General features: G+C 37.7%; 1 protein-coding gene and 1 pseudogene across 2 annotated transcripts in view; both read right to left on the reverse strand.

Annotated features, from left to right (window-relative positions):
* Window positions 1–18568, reverse strand: part of BACH2 (BACH transcriptional regulator 2) — a 272601-nt gene that overhangs the window by 75258 nt on the left and 178775 nt on the right. The window contains exon 3 of one of the 2 annotated variants that reach the window (XM_077162419.1): window positions 4590–4844. The exons of the other annotated variant lie outside the window; for it this stretch is intronic. Within the exon in view, the coding sequence (XP_077018534.1) occupies window positions 4590–4832 (243 nt within the window). The 5' untranslated portion in view covers window positions 4833–4844. The remainder of the gene's footprint in view (window positions 1–4589; window positions 4845–18568) is intronic. 2 annotated transcript variants of the gene reach the window in all.
* LOC143682805 (receptor-binding cancer antigen expressed on SiSo cells pseudogene) lies at window positions 11732–14583 on the reverse strand (annotated as a pseudogene).

Raw genomic sequence — 18568 nt, forward strand, 5'->3', positions numbered from 1 at the left:
AAACTGATCACCATTCCACAGCCATCACTTTGGCCCAGGTTATCATGTCTTGCCTAGATGATTGCCTTCATCTCTTAATTCTTTTCCCTGATTCCCTTGTCCCTTTCAATCTATTTTCACACAGCAGTAAAAATGATTTTCTTCTATGAATCCTTCTGCTGGTTTCCAGCTCACTCCAAGTAAAGGTAAAGTAGCCAATAAGATACGCAATCTGGTCCCCCAATATCTCTCTGACACACCTCCTCCCACTTTAACTCTTGCTCACTCTGTTATGTGTCGAACATTCCAAGCCTGCTCCAGCATACAGCCTTTTTCTTGCTGCTCCTTTCTGCCCAGAATACTCTTTTTCTAGATGCAAGCATGGCTGACTCCCTCACCTTTTTCATGTTTCTACTCAAAAATCACACACTCAATGAGGCTTTTCTTGAAAAAATTTGTAAGACTCCCCCTGACATTCCCCAATGCCCTTCTAAGTTTTATTTTTTTCAATGACATCTAACAAAGTATATATTTTATTTTCTGTCTCTTTTCTTCTCCCCCACTAGAATGTAAGCTCTCTGTTTTGTTGGCTTGGTTCATCCAGTACCTAGAACTAGGGCCTCCTAGTACATAGCAAGACCCTGATATATATGTGTTGAATAAATGACAAAACGAGTGAGGAAACAGAAGAGGGTGAGTGGCTTGCTCAAGACCTCACATCCAGTTGGTGCCAAGGCCAAGACAAAGAACTAGATCTCCTTATATCCAAATTGTGGTCTTCCCACTCTCCCCCAAGTTTAATGTGCCTTGGTTCTTAAATTTTGCTGTTACTCTTGTTCAAGCAAAGAGTGATGTTGCCTCCTCCAGACTTTTATTTAGGTGGAAACCAGGTTGAGGCCAAAGAGCTGGCTCTGTGCTCTGGGGTGGGTGAGTGCCTCGCTCTTCTCATCCTGGTCGTGCCAATTTCTGAAGACCTCACCCTTTTCCCCATCAAACTTCACTTCCTCCTACAGTTACACAGACCTAGAATGCTGGAGACATCCTTTACTGCAGCATTAAGTACTTCCTATAGTATCACATACTGAGAGGACTCTCCAAAAACAATCTTAACTGTCTTATTGCTTTAAAAGATTGGGCCTAACCATTCCCAGAGACATTGTTAGCTTTTACATCCTCTAAAAACTTCCAGACAAGAAGATTCCATACTCTCCTTGATGGGATCTGGCCTTGACAGCACCACTGCAGAAAAGTCTTTATTGTACTTTGTGGTTAATACTTAACAACAAATACCTTTTCTACATTATCTTTCTGGGTCAGTTTTTCTTTTTGTTTAGCAATGAAAAATGGAGTTATCCCAAAATGTTCAGAGAGAGAGAGAGAGAGAACAAAAAAGAAAGATGGATAGAGAGAAAGCAAAAGATAAAGTGTGTGAGCAGAAGTCTGAAATATATTTATACTTAAGAAAGCATAAGGTCCATCTGAAGTGGCCATACTCACCCCTACTCTATTAGCTTTTCTCTGGATGTACCCTTTCCCTTCTCTAGATGGGTAGAGGACACAGTCAACAATACCAAAGAAAGGTGGTGGAGTCTCGGCAAAATTCTCCTGGTAATCTCTCTTCCCCTAGCATTCTGTGAGGGAACCAAGCAGCCTAATAAACATGGAGTTGGTGTGCAAATCAAGCATGCACTTAGTACCTTCCATAAAAGCATACCCCATTCCTGCCCTCTCTACTTGACACACCATAAGATTAAACTACATGACTGTGATTCTACGTCCAGCATCCTGACCAAAATGGGTTCCAACAGCCAAGAAGGTGTTGAGCCAATGGCTTTGCAATACTTGGTGCATCTACCACCTTCTCTTCATTTCCTGGCATCAAATACACTTACTAATTATAAATTAAATGATACATTTAATTATTTAATGGAGGTAGTAAGTACACTGCCTTATTTCCTATTTGCTGATACACATACCTGGGTGTGTTCTTCAATGGGGAGTCAACACTCAAGTACTATAAATCCTAAGGACTGTCATTCCATTTTTTTGGGGGGGGGATGGGGGAAGGCAAGACAGTTCAGTTACTCCTTGTTCTTCAGAAGGAGGTCTCAATTTTTTTCTGTGCCCCTTTCTGTTCACAGGCTACCTGTAAGTGGCTCGCATTTGCTGGTAGTTGCATTGACTACTAGTAGTCAAGATTTTGAGGTAGAGTCGCGTGACTGGACAGTAGTTGGAGCCAAGGGTTGGGTATGGCTTACAACTGATGGAATAGGGGAGAGTCGGGTGTCAGTTTGCTTTTGGAAGCTTCATAGTCCAGGGAGGAACTCTCTGACTTGGGCACGCTGCCGCTGGCTGGCCAGGGTGTGCAGAGGTTGGCAAAGTGGAAATAAGATTGGGGCAGTGACAGAAGTTGATTTGAATTTGGTGATAGGATTATGATAAGGTTTAAAGATTTCCAAGGTATTCAATGTTGTTTCTTACATCATAATGAATCAAATGGCCATTTGTTTTAGGCAGCTACTTTCCAAGGTGGTATTTAGGATATCTGCTTATTTACCACTCAATTCAAATTCCATGAAGTCACTCAGTGACTCAGTTAATTACTGGGATAATTAACCTAGAGCTTGCAAGTACATTTCAGTGTGCACACAGCAAGGAGAGAAAAACAATACCTAGAGCTTGGGGCCACAGGTAGGTGCCTTGAGCAAGGGGGAGGGCTTAGATCCAGAAAAGAAAATGACCCTAAGGGCTGGCTCTTGGGCCTCATCAGCAAGACACTAAGAGCTGGAGTACTGACAATATGAATTCATGTTTTATAGGAAAAAAAATAAGCATATAGTGTATAAGGTTTCAGGTATAACTTATATTCTCATGGTTTGGAGGCTGAAGATGATATAGGGATAACATTTTACCTGGCTAGAAAGAAAGAAAATCAATACTGAGCAAATTCTCACTTAGCTGGAACTAATCAAAAAGGTCAAACAACTAAAAAGGTAGATTTTTGTGTGATGTGTTTACAGTGTGCGAATTACTTTAAAGAGCACCCAATGCCAAGGAAATAAGCAACTATCAGGGATTTGATCTAAAAGGAAACTTTTAAGCTATGTTATATACATTTATAGTCCAATTTTCTTTAAATTTTACTGTCTTGGCATTGTATTATGATAAATAACTCAGGGATGTCACCATTTTAGAGTTTCTATAGAACTGAGGCTCAGAGAACTTAAGTGACTGGACCAGATCTAATTGGAGGCAGGCCTGGGTTTAGGGCACATGGCCCCCAGAGCCTCCAGGTAGGGCCACCAAAGTCACAAAAGAGAGACTAAATTATACCAAGAATGGTTTTAATTTGAAGAACTTTTAAATACCATTTAATTAAAAAAAATTAAAGATAAATAAACTGATGTGGCTCTCAAAGACATACAGTTAAAAGCTTCAAGTCTCTCCCTTACCCTGTCCCAACTATTCTGTATAATAGTAAGTTTTTCACATATTTCTGGAGCAGTCTTCACTATCCTAGTCACAACCTCCTTTACTCATTTATATTTTTTTGCCTGACCTCTGAAGGCATTTAGGTTTGGGAAGCTGGGGATTTAGGGCTAACTGGAATCAAAAGCACCCATTTCAAGCGGCCGCTGTCTTTGTTTTTTTCCTGGGATTGCTGTGAACAGCTGTTCAGCCAGCAGTAGGACACACAACTCCAGGTTCTATTTGCACAGACTAAGGATGTGAGGTGCATCCTTGAGAGCTGAGCACTGCAGTCTGCACAGCTACTGGTGGTGGCTCTAGCACTGCCCACACAGAACTATTATGCCTTGGACATATATCCTGAGGCTGCTCAGTAGTACCCCTAACTCCATGAAAATGGAGGGAAGTCAGAATGACCAAAGAAGAGGAACCGTACACACAGTTTAAAAGGGGATCAACTTAATGGGCTGCCATAGTGAAGCCCATCCTTGGAGTTCCTACACTCAAACCATCCAATTGAACATCATCTCTGGACAGAAGAGGCCAGGCCATTGGTAAGAAAGTACAGAAATGATCAGACTCACTGAAGTAATTAAGAAACCCAAGGAGGGTATTTTCAACAAAGGTGAGAAAAGCAAGTTTACACTTCTTAGAATCTTACTATATTAAATGTGAAAACTACTGGTTGCTTTTATTTCCCCCCCAAACAGGGAAGGTGTTATGAATAGTTTCATTCTTTCACTCTCAAGGGAAAGCTAGCAATCCTTAAGCCATCTGAAAGAGAAAAAAATCATAGCAACAGTTGCAGTATTTCAGATCCCACATCAAGGATTGTATCAAGCTTTGGCCCAACTACTCAAAACCTGAATAGTAAGTGAACTAGAAACTACAAGTGACCGTGAGCCACAGGTGAGGTTCAGTTCCCTTAACGTAAGATGCTCTGTTCATATTCACACCTTTGAGACTTTAAGGGCATCAAAAAGAAACTGATTACGCCACAAACTTCTCATGTGCATGACTTGGACACAAGTCCCCAAGCGAGGACAAGGCACAGGGTCCATCTCCTAGTTCCCACTCAGCCAATTTTCTACAAGTCAATACGCCTCCATTACCAACCACACAAGCAAACCAAAGTACCGTACCTCTTCAGGCAAGCTGACCACCAAGTCATTTTTCGTCTGTCCGACGAGCGCCTGCCAGAAGTATTCACTGCATGCGGCCAGCACAGCCCGGTGGGCCCGGAACTCCTTCCTCTCCACTATCAAAGTCACGTCACAGAGAATATCCTTTTTCCGTTGGTCATTGAGGCCCAGGAGGATGTTGGTGCAGTGGACTGTGGACTCATACACATACATGGGGGAGTCAGGCTTCTCATCCACAGACATGCCGTTCACACCCTGAAAGACAGACAGGCTGAGTCATCACAGCTATCGGAGTCACAGAGAGAAGGAGAGAGGATGTCCCAGTTCTTGCATCCCAGTGCCTTGAGGTCAGGTGGGAGTAGGACTGCCAATCAGTCCATTCATGCTCAGTTAGCACAATGAGCTGAGCAAATGTATCTGGAAAGGTATGCTGTACAGCTGGCTTTTATCCTTTCCATTTCCTGCATCCTTTTACCCCCATGGTGGCTAAGCCAGATTTTTTTTAGTGGAACATCTAAAACATTTAGAACACATATGTACTTTAATGCTTTGTAATCTTGATTTTGTTAGAAGGCTGAAAGGAACTTTGACATATAAAAATGGTCCCAATTTGAGGTTTGTGTTAAGAGAAAATGAATCATTTTAAAGTGCTTGCAATGCTGTCTTGATAAAATACATCTAAGTTCCTAAGTTGAAATTTGGCTAAGATGCCAAGGAGAGTAAATTATCTAATCACAATACACAATATAACAAGTGAACTAAACTGTATGTGTACTAAAGAATAGACACAGCCAGCTACTGCAACTGCCCTCTTCTGCCACTTCAAGACAAAGCACAGCCAACATAAAGCCTGGCTCTTTAAGAGCCATTGCTTGGCTCTTAAAAAGATGTGGAATTGTGCTATTATTATCTTGGCAGATCTGATGTACATTCTCTCTAATGAAACACAGTGCATCTTATCTCGAGTCATAGAAAAGACGCACTACACAGTGAAGATTACTTTTACAAAGGGTTCTTTGCTTTAAAAAGAGTCCACCAAGGTGTTTTAAAAAAGGCATCTTTAGAGCTTTAGACAAATGAGTTAATTTACATAAAATAGTATTTCAGTAATGTTACTAATATGACTTCCACTAGTGAGTCTTGTATTTTTGGCTTTTATTTATTTACTTTCTCAACAGCATTAACATACAATATACTGCATATTTATACTGTAGAATTTGACGTGTTTTCACATGTGTATCCATCCATGACACCTCCATCACAATCAAGACAGTGCACATATCGCTCCCAAAAGTCTGCTTGGACCCATCCTTGCAGTCCCTTCCTTTGACGTCTCTGTGCCTCACCCTCTGCAACCATTGACCTGTCACTATAAATTAGTTTGCATTTTCTAGAGTTTTATAAAAATGGAATCATATAGCATGTAGTAATTTTTGTTTGGCCTCTTTTACTGAGCATAATTATTTTGTGATTCATCCATGTTGCTGCCCATATCAATAGCTGGTTTGTACCTTTTCACTGCTAAGTAGCATTCTATTGTGCAGATACAATTTGTTTATCTATTCATCTGCTAATGGATATTGGCTATTGTTCCCAGATTTTGGCTATTACAAATAAAGCTGTTACAAGCATTAGTGTATATGACTTTGTATGGATATGTGCTTTCATGTCTCTTGGTAAATACTTTGGAGCAGAATGAATAGAAACTACACTAGTTGTTTAATTAGAAAAAAAATTTTTTTTCTAAAGATGGCCAGTCTTTCTACTGTGACCATTCTAACAGATGTACAGTGTTATCTCTCTGTGACATTCCCTAAATGACTGAAGATACTGAATGCCTTTTATGTGATTGTCACCTGTATATCATCTTTGGAGAAGCACTGTTGAAATCTTTTGCCCATTTTTATTGGGTTGTTTTGTTTCTTTTGAGCTTGAGATTTCTTTTCATATTAAAATAAAAGTGCTTTTATCAGATATGCAATTTGTAAATGTTATCTCCCAGTTTTATCTTTGCTCTTTTAAAGAGCACAAAAATCTTCATTTTGACAAATACCTATTTTTTTCTTTTATGGATGGTGCTTTTGGTGTCATTATCTAATAAAATAAAGTCACAAAGACACTCCTATGTTTTGTGCTAGAAATTTTATTTTCTTAGTTCTTCCATTTATATCTATGCTCCATAATTTATATATATATATACATATATATATGTTGGATTTTTTTTTTTGCCTATGCATAACCAATTGTTTCAGCATCATTTGTTTAAAAGATTATCCTTTCTCTACTGAAATGCCTTTTCACTTTTGTTGAAAATCAGTTGTCTCTAAGGTGTAGGCCTATTTCTGGACTCTGTTTCTTTGAACTCTTGTCTATCTTTACACCAACACTGTCTTGAATATCTTAGATTTATAAAAAGTCTGAAAATCAGATAGTGTTAGTACTCCAGACTTGTTCTTTTTCAAAGTTATTTGGATTCTTTGCATTCCCTTATAACTTTTAGAATTAGCTTGTTTACTTCTACAAAAAGCCTGCTGGGATTTTCATTGGCATTGTATTGAATCTATACATCAACATATGCAGAAATGCCATCTTAATACTGCATCTTCTGATTCATGGGAACAGTGTATCTCTCTGTGCATTTACATCATTCTCAGTAATGTTTTATAGTTGTCTTGCAAATCCTTCATGTAGTTTGTCAGATGTATCCCTAAGTATTCATTCCTTCTGATGCCGTTGTAAATGGTATTGTTTTTGTTAAATTCAATGTAAAAAAAGCAGTTTTATAGAGATAGATTCACATACCACATATTCCATCCAAAGTATAAATCAACGACTTTTAGTATAATCACAGAGTTCTGCATTCAACACCACAATCAATTATATATTCTCATACCATACAATCCATCCAAAATATGCAATCGATGACTTTTAGTCTAATTACAGAGTTGTGCATTCACCACCACAATCAATTTTAGAACATTTTCATAACTCCAAAAGAAAAACCCCATACCCCTTAAGAGTTACCTCTCTTTTTATCCTTCCCAAGACCTAATTAACCACTAATTTCATTCTGTCTCTATAGATTTAGTTATATCATTAACACCTTGAAATAGATCTGTTACCGTTCATGAAAGAACATTCTTATATTTGTACTATTAACCACATTGTCCACAACAGGGTTTACTGTGTTATATATGCCCATGTTTTAACCTCTAGCTTTCCTTTTCATATCAGAAATGATCCAAAACTTCCCCTTTCAACCACAGTCACACACATAATTCAACACTGTTAATTACACACACTCACAATAACGTGCTATCACTAACTCTATCCATTCCAACATTTACAATCAGCCTAATTAGAAGTTTTACACAAATTAAACATCAGTTTTCCATCCTCTACTCCCAATATATCTCCTGGTAACCTATACTCTAGATTCTAACTCTGTGAGTTTATTTATTATAATTTCATCATACTAGTGGGATCATATAATATTTGTCCTTTTGTGTCTGGCTTATTTCACTCAACATAATGTCCTCAAGGGTCACCCATGTTGTCACATGCATCAAGACTTTATACCTTCTTACAGATGAATAATATTCCATTGTATGTATATCCATTTTGTTTATCTATCCATTGGTTGATGTATACTTGGGTTGCTTCCATCTTTTGTGATTGTGAATAATGCTGCTATGAACATCTGTGTGCAAATATGTACTGGCATCTTTGCTTTCAGTTATTTTGGGTATGTACCTAGTAGTGGGATTGCCAGATCATATGGTATTTCTATACTTAGCTTCCTGAGGAACCGCCAAACTGTTTCCTCAGGGGCTGTGGCAATTTATATTTCCACTACCCTCTCTAACACATGCAGTTTTCTTTCTTTCTTTTAAGCAGTGGCCATTCTAGTAGGTGTGAAATGACTTCTCATTGTGGTCTGATTTGCAGTTCCCTAACAACTAGGGATGTGAGGATCTTTTCATATGCTTTTTAGCCATTCAATTCTTTTAGCCCATTTAAAAATTGGGTTGCTTGTCCTTTTATTGTTGGTTGGCAGGATTTCTTTATATATTCAGGATATTAAACCCTTATTGGGTATGTGGTTTCCAAATGTTTTCTGCTATTGAGTAAGGTGCCTTTTTATTCTCTTAACAAAGTCCCTAAAGCTCAAAAGTTTTTAATTTGAGGAGGTCCAATTTATCTATTTTTTTCTTTTATTGCTTGTGCTTTGAAGCTGTTTCCCTACATTTTGTTTTAGGGGTTTTATAGTCCTGGCTCTTATATTTAGGTCTTTGATCTGTTTTGAGTTAATTCTTATATACAGTTTGTATACAGTTTGTTTGGGGTCCTCTTTCATTCTGTGCATATGGATATCCAGTTCTTTCAACACCATTTGTTGAAGAGAATATTCTGTACCAGTTGAATGAACTTGGCAGCCTTGTCAAATATCAACTGGCCACAGATTTAAGAGTCTACTTCTGAACTTTCAATGCAATTTCATCGGTCACCATATCTATCTTTATGCCAGTACCATACTGTTTTAAATGGTGTCATGGTCAGCTTCATGTGTCAACTTGGTCAAGTGGTGGTACCTGTTTGTCTGGTTGGGCAAGTGCTGGCCTGTCTGTTGCAATGAGGACATTTCATAGAATTAGATCATGATCACGTCAGCTGCATCCACTGCTGATTCCATTTGTAATCAGCCAAGGGGAGTGTCTTCCGCAATGAGTGGTGCTTAATCTAATCACTGGAAGCCTTTTAAGGAGGATTCAGAAGAGACAGGCTCTTCTTCCTGCTTCGGCTGGTCAAGCCTCTCCTGTGGAGTTTGTCCAGACCCTTCATCGGAATCGTCGGCTTCACAGCCTGCCCTGTGGATTTTGGACTCTGTTCCCACCGTCATGTGAGACACTTTTATAAATTTTATATTTGCTAGTGTTCCCTGTTGATTCTGTTTCTCTAGAGAACCCTAACTAATACAAATGGTAATATGTGTTAAAGTCAGGAAGTGTGAGTCTTAGTTCTTTTGGCTATTGGGCCCAGTCCCTTAACCTTCTAAGTAAACATAATAACTGGATTTGACATTTCTGCAAAGTAGGCTGCTGGGATTTTGACTCAGATTGCATTGAATCTATAAATCAATTTGGATAGAATTGAGATCTCAATGATATTTAGTCTTCCAATTCATGAACACAGCATATCCTTCCTTTTATTTAGGACTTCTTTGATTTCTTTTAGCAATGTTTTGAGTTCTCTGTGTACAGGTCTTTTATATCTTTGGTTAAATTTATTCCTAGTATTGATTCTTTTAGTTGCTATTGTAAATGGAGTTAAAAAATTTCGTCCTTAGATTGCTCATTACTAATATATAGAAACGCTACTGTTTTTTGCATGTTAATCTTGTATCCTGCTACTATGCTGAACTTGCTTATTAACTCTGATAAAGATTTCTTGGGACTTTCTATACGTAGGATCATGTCATCTGCAAACAGTGAAAGTTTTATGCTTCTCTTCCAATCTGGATGGCCTTTATTTCTTTTTCTTGACTAACTGCTCTAGCTAGAACTTCCACTACAATGTTGAATAACATTGGTGACAGTGGGCATCCTTGTCTTGTTTCAGATCTTAGAGGGAAAGTTTTCAAGCTTCATCATTGAGAACGATATTAGCTGAGGTTTTTCATATATATCCTTAATCATCTTGAGGAATTTTCCTTCTATTCCCAATCTTTTGAAGTGCTTTTTATCAAGAAAAGATGCTGGATTTTCTCAAACGCCTTTTCTGTCAGTTGACATGATCATGCGTCTGTGTGTGTGTGTGTGTGTGTGTGTGTGTGTGTGTTTACCCTTTATTCTATTAATGTGGTATATTATATTGATTTTCTTATGTTAATCACCCTCACATACCTGGGATAAAACCCACTTGATCATGGTGTATAATTCTTTTAATGTCCTGTTGGATTTGACTTGCAAGTATTTTGTTGAGGATTTTTAATCTATATTCATTAGAGAAATTGGTCTGTAATTTTCTTGTCTTGTAGTATCATTATCTGGCTTTGGTATTAGGATGATGTCAGCTTAATAGAATGAGTTAGGTAGTGTTCCCTCCTCTTCAATTTTCTGGAAGAGTCTGAGCAGGATTGTTACTAATTCTTCTTGGAATGATTGGTAAAATTCACCACGGAAGCCACATGGTTCTGGGCTTTTCTTTGTTGGGAGGTTCCCCCGACCAATGCATTGGGAGTTTATTGGCAGGAATTTTCTAATAAACATGAGAACTGAAAATGTGGTTTTGGGCTATAACAAGGAGCTTTTTACCAAAGTTAACTTTTAACTAATTCTATAATCACATATAGCATCTGGAAGCTTAGACTAAAGATTCAGGGAGCTCTTATTGTGTGACTTATGATTTAACTGTGAAATTCCCTTTAATCCAAACATATTAGCTATGTTTGGCTTGTATATGACATTTGAACAATCCACAAAATATTAGTTTTAGGCTGTAACTTTTAAGAAATTAAAAATCTTTAAAACCTCTAAATCCACAGAAAATCAAACTGGATTGATTTTAGTTGTAGAGAAAAAGTCAGTGAAATTTTCTACATTTCCCCTTATGAATACAGTATATATCTAATTCTTAAAGATACTATTTTGGAGCCAGTCAAAAACCAGAAATAAAAATATTATTCTGTCTAGATTTATAATTTAATGAATCAGTAATATTACCTAGCCAACAACAAAAGTAGCCTACATTATGTTAGATATATGAAACTGATACAGAAATAATATAAAAGTTTTGAAATATAACTCATAGCTTTCTATATTTGTAAACTAATGATTTGGGGGGAGGGGAAGAACAAAACTACTTAAAGAAACCATACATCTTAAAAACTATAATGAAAGGGAAAAACTATAGCTACTAGCTTTAAACACTCACATGTTAAAATAATGTATAACAAATCTATCATTTTAAGTGATCTGCAATATATTCATACCAGTTAGAAGAAAACAAAGATGTAGGAAATCTTTAAAATGAAATTATTGCATTTAATGTCATTTTCTTGAATAAAAACCAAAATCATCAAATTGTTTAATGATAAACCAAACTTAAAGAATACCTTTTAAAATGAAAGGAAATGTATGCAAACACCAGCTTCTGAGAACAAAATAAGGAGATGAAAGCCCTACAGTTTGTCTGATTAAGATTAGGTAATCTTGTTAGAAAAAGGATATATACAATTATTTACTTTATCATTATGTACACTGAAGGCGAGCATAATAGCAAAGTTCTTTTCCAACATAAAATTATTTCTCACCCATTTATTTAGCTAGAAATACTAGCTTGAAGAGGTCATGCTGTATTCCATTTGTAATTATTTCTCTACATCAAACTGTCTCATATTTGGGGCACGTTGAACAAAATATTATCTTATAAGTCTTCTTTGATTTTTTAAGTTTTAACTATCAAGAGTTCAAAGTTCTTTGGGAGAATCCTTGTGTCCTGGATGGCCTGATGAACACATTAATATCAAGCACAGGGTGGGCAACAGTGGCTCAGTGGCAGAGTTCTTGCTTGCTATGCCAGAGATCCGGGTTTGATTCCTGGTGCCTGCCCATGAAAAAAAAAATCAAGCAGCATGTTTGTACTCTGAAAATATTCTTAAATCCACACAAATATTGCTTGGGTTGTATAGCTCACATTTCTCCTACTGGCACTATGACAACTGAAGATAATTTGTTTGAAAGCTTCACACCAATTTTCTTTGTTCCTTTTTTATTCGTCGCTGTACTTCTTTTTCTGTTTTCTCCCTTTGTTCTTCTGCTCTTTTTTCTCTGTTTGCTATTTTCTGTTAGCTTGGACTTCTTTTACTTGCGAGGCTGTACCTTCTTCCTCCCATGCATTGGTATTTTCTTTTCAGGTATCTAAGCCACCTGATTCAGGCGATTGATGAATAAAAGGCATATCTTATATTGTTGCTAATCTACTATAGAAACCTGTGCTATAATCTGGGATGCCAACATTTAATGGCTCTCTCTTCTTAATAACAATTTCCTCAGTCTTACTTATATTTGGTATTATATCCTTAAAACAGTCTAATTCCAGCTGTTTCAAAGCATTTTGTCGTGCTGCCACATTTCCGTTTCTTCTTTTGATCTTTATACTGGAATGGAGATCCTGGAATGAAGATGCACCCATTCTTCAATCTGTCTGCTTAGGAACTGATGAATAACCAATTGTAGCTGACAAAGTTATTTCATCACCACTTAATTTCTGTCTTCTGCCAGATCTGCATATTAGGCTCTTTGGGAATGAGAATACTGTTACTAGGCAGGTATGAAAATTAAGTAACCAAAACTGTGTGATGGCTACAGTGGGAATCAAATGCTGCCCCTCCCCATCTTGCCTGCTGGGCAGAGGCTCTGCGCTGCTGCAGGTGTGGGTACCCAGATGCAGTGGTGCTCCCTTCCTTGAGCTTGTACTCTGCTCTTCAGTCCCAGCACTGCTCATTCAAAGCTGGACACATGCTCTGTTGCAGCTCTGCTGCCGCTGTGCAGTTGCCATGGCCTATCCCTCCTTTGGAAACCCATCCCTGGCTCTGCTTGTTCCTGTTGGGAGGTTCTGATGATTGATTTAATCTCTTGTCATTGGTCTGCTGAAGCTTTCTACCTATTCTAGAGTCAGAATGGGTTGTTTGTGTATGTCTAGGAATTTGCCCATGTCATCTAAATTGTCTAATGCAGTTGTTTATAACATTTTCTTATGAGTTTTTATTTCTGTGGGGTCAGTAGTAATGTCTCTCCTCTCATTTCTGATTTTATTTATTTTAACCTTTTCTCTTTTTTCCTTGTGTCACTAAGGTTTGACAATTTTATTGATCTTCTCAAAGAACCATTTTTTTTTTACAATTCTCAATTACACTTATTTCAACTCTAATCTTTGTTATTTCTTTCCTTCTGCTTGCTTTGGTATTAGTTTGCTGTTATTCTTCTAGTTTTCCTTGTGAAGTTAGGGCTATAATTTTAGTTTCTTCCTCCTTTTAAATGCAGGCATTTAGGGCTATAAATTTCCTTCTCAGCACTGCCTTTGCTGCATCCCATAAGTTTTGATATGCTATGCTCTGGCTTTTATTCATCTTGAGATATTAACTGACTTCTCTTGCAATTTCTTCTTTGACCCACTGATTGTTTAAGAGTGCATTGTTTAATTTCCATATATTTGTGAATTTTCAAGTTCTCCACCTGTTATTCCCAGCTTCATTCCATTATGATCAGAGAAAGTATTTTGTATAATTTCAATCTTTTTAAATTTCAGGCTTGCTTTGTGACCCAACATGTGGTCTACCCTGGAGGATGATCCATAAGTACTTGAGAAGAATATATATCCTGCTGTTTTGGGGTTCTTTATATGTCTGTTAGGTCTAGTTTATTTATCATATTATTTACATTCTATATTTTCTTATCGATCCTCTGTCTAAATGTTCTATCTGCTCATGAGAGTGGTGTATTAAAGTCTCCAATTAATATTGTAGAGATGTCTATTTCTCCCTTCAATGTTGCCAGAGTTTGCCTATGTATTTTGGAGCATCATGGTTAGGTGTGTAATTATTTATGATTGCTATTTCTTCTTGGTGGATTGCCCATTTAAGAAATGTATGGTGTTCTCCTTTATCTCTTATAACATCTTTGCACTTATAGTCTATTTTGTTCAATCTTAGGAAAGCTACCCAAGGTCATTTTAGTTACTGTTTGCATGGATTATCTTTTTTCAACCTTTCACTTTAAACTATATGTGTCCCTGCATCTTAGGTGAATCTTTTGTAGACAGCATATAGATGGATCATCCTTTTTTTTTTTATTAAATTTAATTTTTTGGCATGGGCAGGCTCTGGAATCAAACCCAGGTCTCCAGCATGGCAGGCAAGAATTCTGCCACTGAGCCACAGTTGCATCATCCAGATCATCCTTTTGTATCATTTCTGCCATTCCATGTCTTTTGACTGGACTTTAATCCATTAGTGTTTAATGTTATGACTGTAAAGGTGATACTTATTTCAAACAAAGCTTGGTTTTTATTTCATGTCTTACTTTTTCTTTTACCTTAGTTACCCTTATTGATAATCTTCATTTTTACATTTTCCTCCAACTCTGTCTCTCCTGTCTTTTCTTTTTAGCCTGCAGAACTCTTTGTATTTCTTGTAGGGCAGATCTGTTGTTGATAAACTCTCTTAGTTTCTGTTTGTCAATATTTTAAACTCTCCCTCAATTTTTTTCTTTTTCTTTTTTTTTGCATGGGTAGGCACCTGGGAATTGAACCTGGGTCTTCAGCATAGCAGGCGAGAGCTCTGCCTGCTGAGCCACTGTGGCCTGCCCAGGAAAAGGTGTGATTTTTTTTCCGCATGGGCAGGCAACGGGAATTGAACCCAGGTCTCTGGCATGGCAGGCGAGAACTCTGCCTGCTGAGCCACTGTGGTCTGACCTCCCTCATTTTTAAAGGACAGTTTTGCTGGATGAAGAATTCTTGGTTGACAGTTTTTTTCTTTCAGTACCTTAAATATATCATATCACTGCCTTCTTGCTTCCCTTAATCTTATTGCAGTTGCCCTGAATGTGACAAACCGCTTTTCTCATGCTGCTTCCAGAATTATTTTATCTTTGTCATCTGATGTTATGATTAATATGTACCTTGGACCAGGTCTATTAAGATTTATTCTGTTTGCAGTTTATTATGCTCTTGGACAGGTATGTTTATGTTTTTTATAAGAATTGGTAAATTTTTTATTACTATTTCCTCAAATATTCTTTCTGTCCCTCCCCCCCCTTTTTTTTTCAATATATGTTTGCTTTATTTTGAAATTGTAACCGCGGAATAAGGTGGTTTGTGGCTGAAACAATGTTCTTGGGAAAGCAAACTGGAGTGCTTGTCCATTTCTCAAAACAACAAATTCCAAAAGTCATAGCCAGCGGCCCCACCTCCCCCAGACAAAGTACAGAATAGATTAGAGGGTGGGAGGATTATCCCTCTCCCTTTTCTTCTTCTTTTGGGACACCATGATGTGCTCATTTGTGTGCTTTGTACTGTTGTTCAATCCTCTGAGACCCTGCTCAATTTTTTATCCTTTTTTTTTTTTTACCTGTTCTATCTGTAAAATTGTCCTATCATCTAATTTGCTGATTCTTGATAGGATTAAATTGTCCTATCATCTAATTTGCTGATTCTTTCTTCTGCCATGTTCAAATCTTCTGTTGCATGCCTCTAGTGTACTTTAATCTATTCTGTCTTTTATTCCAATAAGTTCTTTAGTATTTCTTTCCATACTTTTAAAATTCTTCTTTATGCTCACCCAGTGCATTCTTAATATCCTGTACCTCTTTAGCCATATTTTTCATCATCTTTTTGAATTGATTTAGGAGGTTTGAACGTCTTTGACTAGTTGTTCCAAATTCTGTGTTGCCTCCAAAGTTTTAATTTGTTCCTTTGACTGGGCCATATCTTCCTGTTTCTTAGTGTGGCCTGCAATTTTTTGCTGATGTCTAGGCATCTGGTTATCTTGAAGAATTTACTCTTAAGTTCAGTTTCTCTCTCTTGTCTGGGGTTTTGTTGTTGATTGACTTTGTGTTAAGGCTCTTTGACACTTGGTCCAACTTATTCCAGACCTTTAGCAGTGCCTGGTTTAACTAATCAGGTTTATTTAGCTCTTTTTCATCTGATTTTTGCTCTGGGCACAGGGTACACTTTTTAAGACTGCACTATTTGCGTACTTGTTTCATTCCCAGGAAAATACTCCCTTTTCTCTTTTCCTTCTCCAGGAACCTTGATTTGTTCTTTTTCACTTTTCTTTCATTGTTTCTAGTGGCTCTTGTCTGGAGGGAAAATTCTGGGAGGAGGATCCCCCTGGAGAAGACTTTCTCAAGACAGTATTTCTCAGTCAAAACAGGGACAGGGAACCAAGAAGAAGTGAGAGCAATTACAAGAAGTGAGAGCCCTGGATAGAGAGACAGGAAAGACCAAAAAGCCTTTTGATGGCTCCCCAAAGCTGTGCTTTCCTGGCCAACCCAACACATGGTGTCTTCAGCAAATGGCTCCACACAAGCTCTAAGGAGGCCCTGTGTCTTTAAACCTCCACCATCTTCACCCTTGTGAGGTGGGGGTGAAATAATGGCTGCAGAGTCCCTGTCCAAGGTGGGCTAAAACAGTGGTTCAGCACTGGGATCCAGTGATTTAGATTTTCCAATCAAAAGTTATGATTAGTCCTCGGCCAAGCCCTACCTGTTCTGGGGAGAAGAGCTTTTATATCCCTTCTCTGTCTGCTCCTTGGACTGAACCAAAGATGGCTTGCCTAGAAAGTGGGGAAAGGACACAGTCAACTGTTGTGGAGCAAGCTATTCACTGTTTTTTAACTGTAGTTTCTCAATCTCTTTGTCTTGCTTTTCCATGAATGCTATACAGTGTTCCCCTGGCCTCCAGAGTCCCAGAACAGATATTTCAGAAATTTCTGTTTACTTGCTGTTTTCAGAGGAGTGAGTCCTCAAGCACTCAATCCACCACCTTCCTCTTCAATGTATCTAATTCAATTTTATGATAGTTCATTGTTAATGTACAAAATAGAAGAGTTTTGTGTATTGACCTTATATCCTGCCATCTTTTTTTTTTTTTCACATGGGCAGGCACCGGGAATCGAACCCGGGTCCTTGGGCACGGCAGGCAAGCGTTCTTGCCTGCTGAGCCACCATGGCCCGCCCATATCCTGCCATCTTGATTAACTCACTTATTTAGTTCTGGTAGCTTTCTGGGGTAGACTTCATAGAATTTTCTATATAGAAGATTATGTTGTTTAAGGAAAGACATTTTACTTCTTCCTTTCTGTTCTGGATAATTTTAGTTTTTTTCTTGCCTTTGGAAGAATGTATAGTGCAATATTATTGTGATTATCCTGGATTATGAGATTTAGCCCATTGTAATCACAAGACTCCTTAAAAGTTAAAGAGGATATTCAAGTAGGAGATGTGACAACTGAAGCAGAGGTTGGAGTGATGTGATGAAAGGAGACAATCAAAGGAATGCAAGCAGCCTCTAGAAACCAGAAAAGGGAAGGAAACACATTCCTACAGTGTTTCCCAAGTTTCTAGAAAGGAATGCAGATCTGCCAACACCTTAATTTTGGCTGAAGGGGAACCAGTTTGCACTTCTGACCTCCAGAACTTAAGATAACAAATACGTTGTTTTAAGTGACTAAGTTTGTGGTAATATGTTATAGTAGCATAGGAAACTAACAAAATGGACATAAAATAAGTCTCAATAAATTAAAAAAGATAAAGTCATACAGAGTATATTTTCTGACTACAATGGAGTTACATTAGAAATCAATATCAGAAAGATATTTGGAAGATCCTTAAATATTTGGAATTAACCAACATACTTTAAAATAACCTACAAGTCAGAGATAAAGTCACAAAAAAATCAATGATCTTAATACTCCTCTACAGAAGCTAGAAAAAAGAACAAATTAAACCCAAAGTAAGGAGAAGAAAGGAAATAAAGAGTGGAAATCATTAGCATACAAAGTGGTCAAATAACAGAAAAAAGTGAAAACAAAAGTTCTTTCCTTCAAAAGATAAAAGGAGAACTGATAAACCTCCAATGTTTTAGTTTACCAGGGCTGTGATAACAAATACCACAGAATAGATTGGCTTAAATAACAGGAATTTATTGTCTCACAGTTTCGGAAGCTAGAATACCAACACCAAGTATTGCCAGTCCATGCCTCCTCCCTACATCTATAGTGTTCTGGTACTGGCTTGCTGATAATCCTTAGGGTTACCTGGCTTAGATGCACTCTGCCTCGGTTACATGGCAATCTCTCTCTTCTTCTGTGGCAGTTTTCTCTTTCATGTCCAATTTACTTTGCTTATAAGGACTTAAGCCATACTGGATGAAGGTCTACCTTCAGTCAATTGGGACACACCTTAACTAATAACATCTTT

The sequence above is a fragment of the Tamandua tetradactyla genome, chromosome 5, assembly GCF_023851605.1.
Source record: "Tamandua tetradactyla isolate mTamTet1 chromosome 5, mTamTet1.pri, whole genome shotgun sequence".
NCBI lineage: Eukaryota > Metazoa > Chordata > Mammalia > Pilosa > Myrmecophagidae > Tamandua > Tamandua tetradactyla.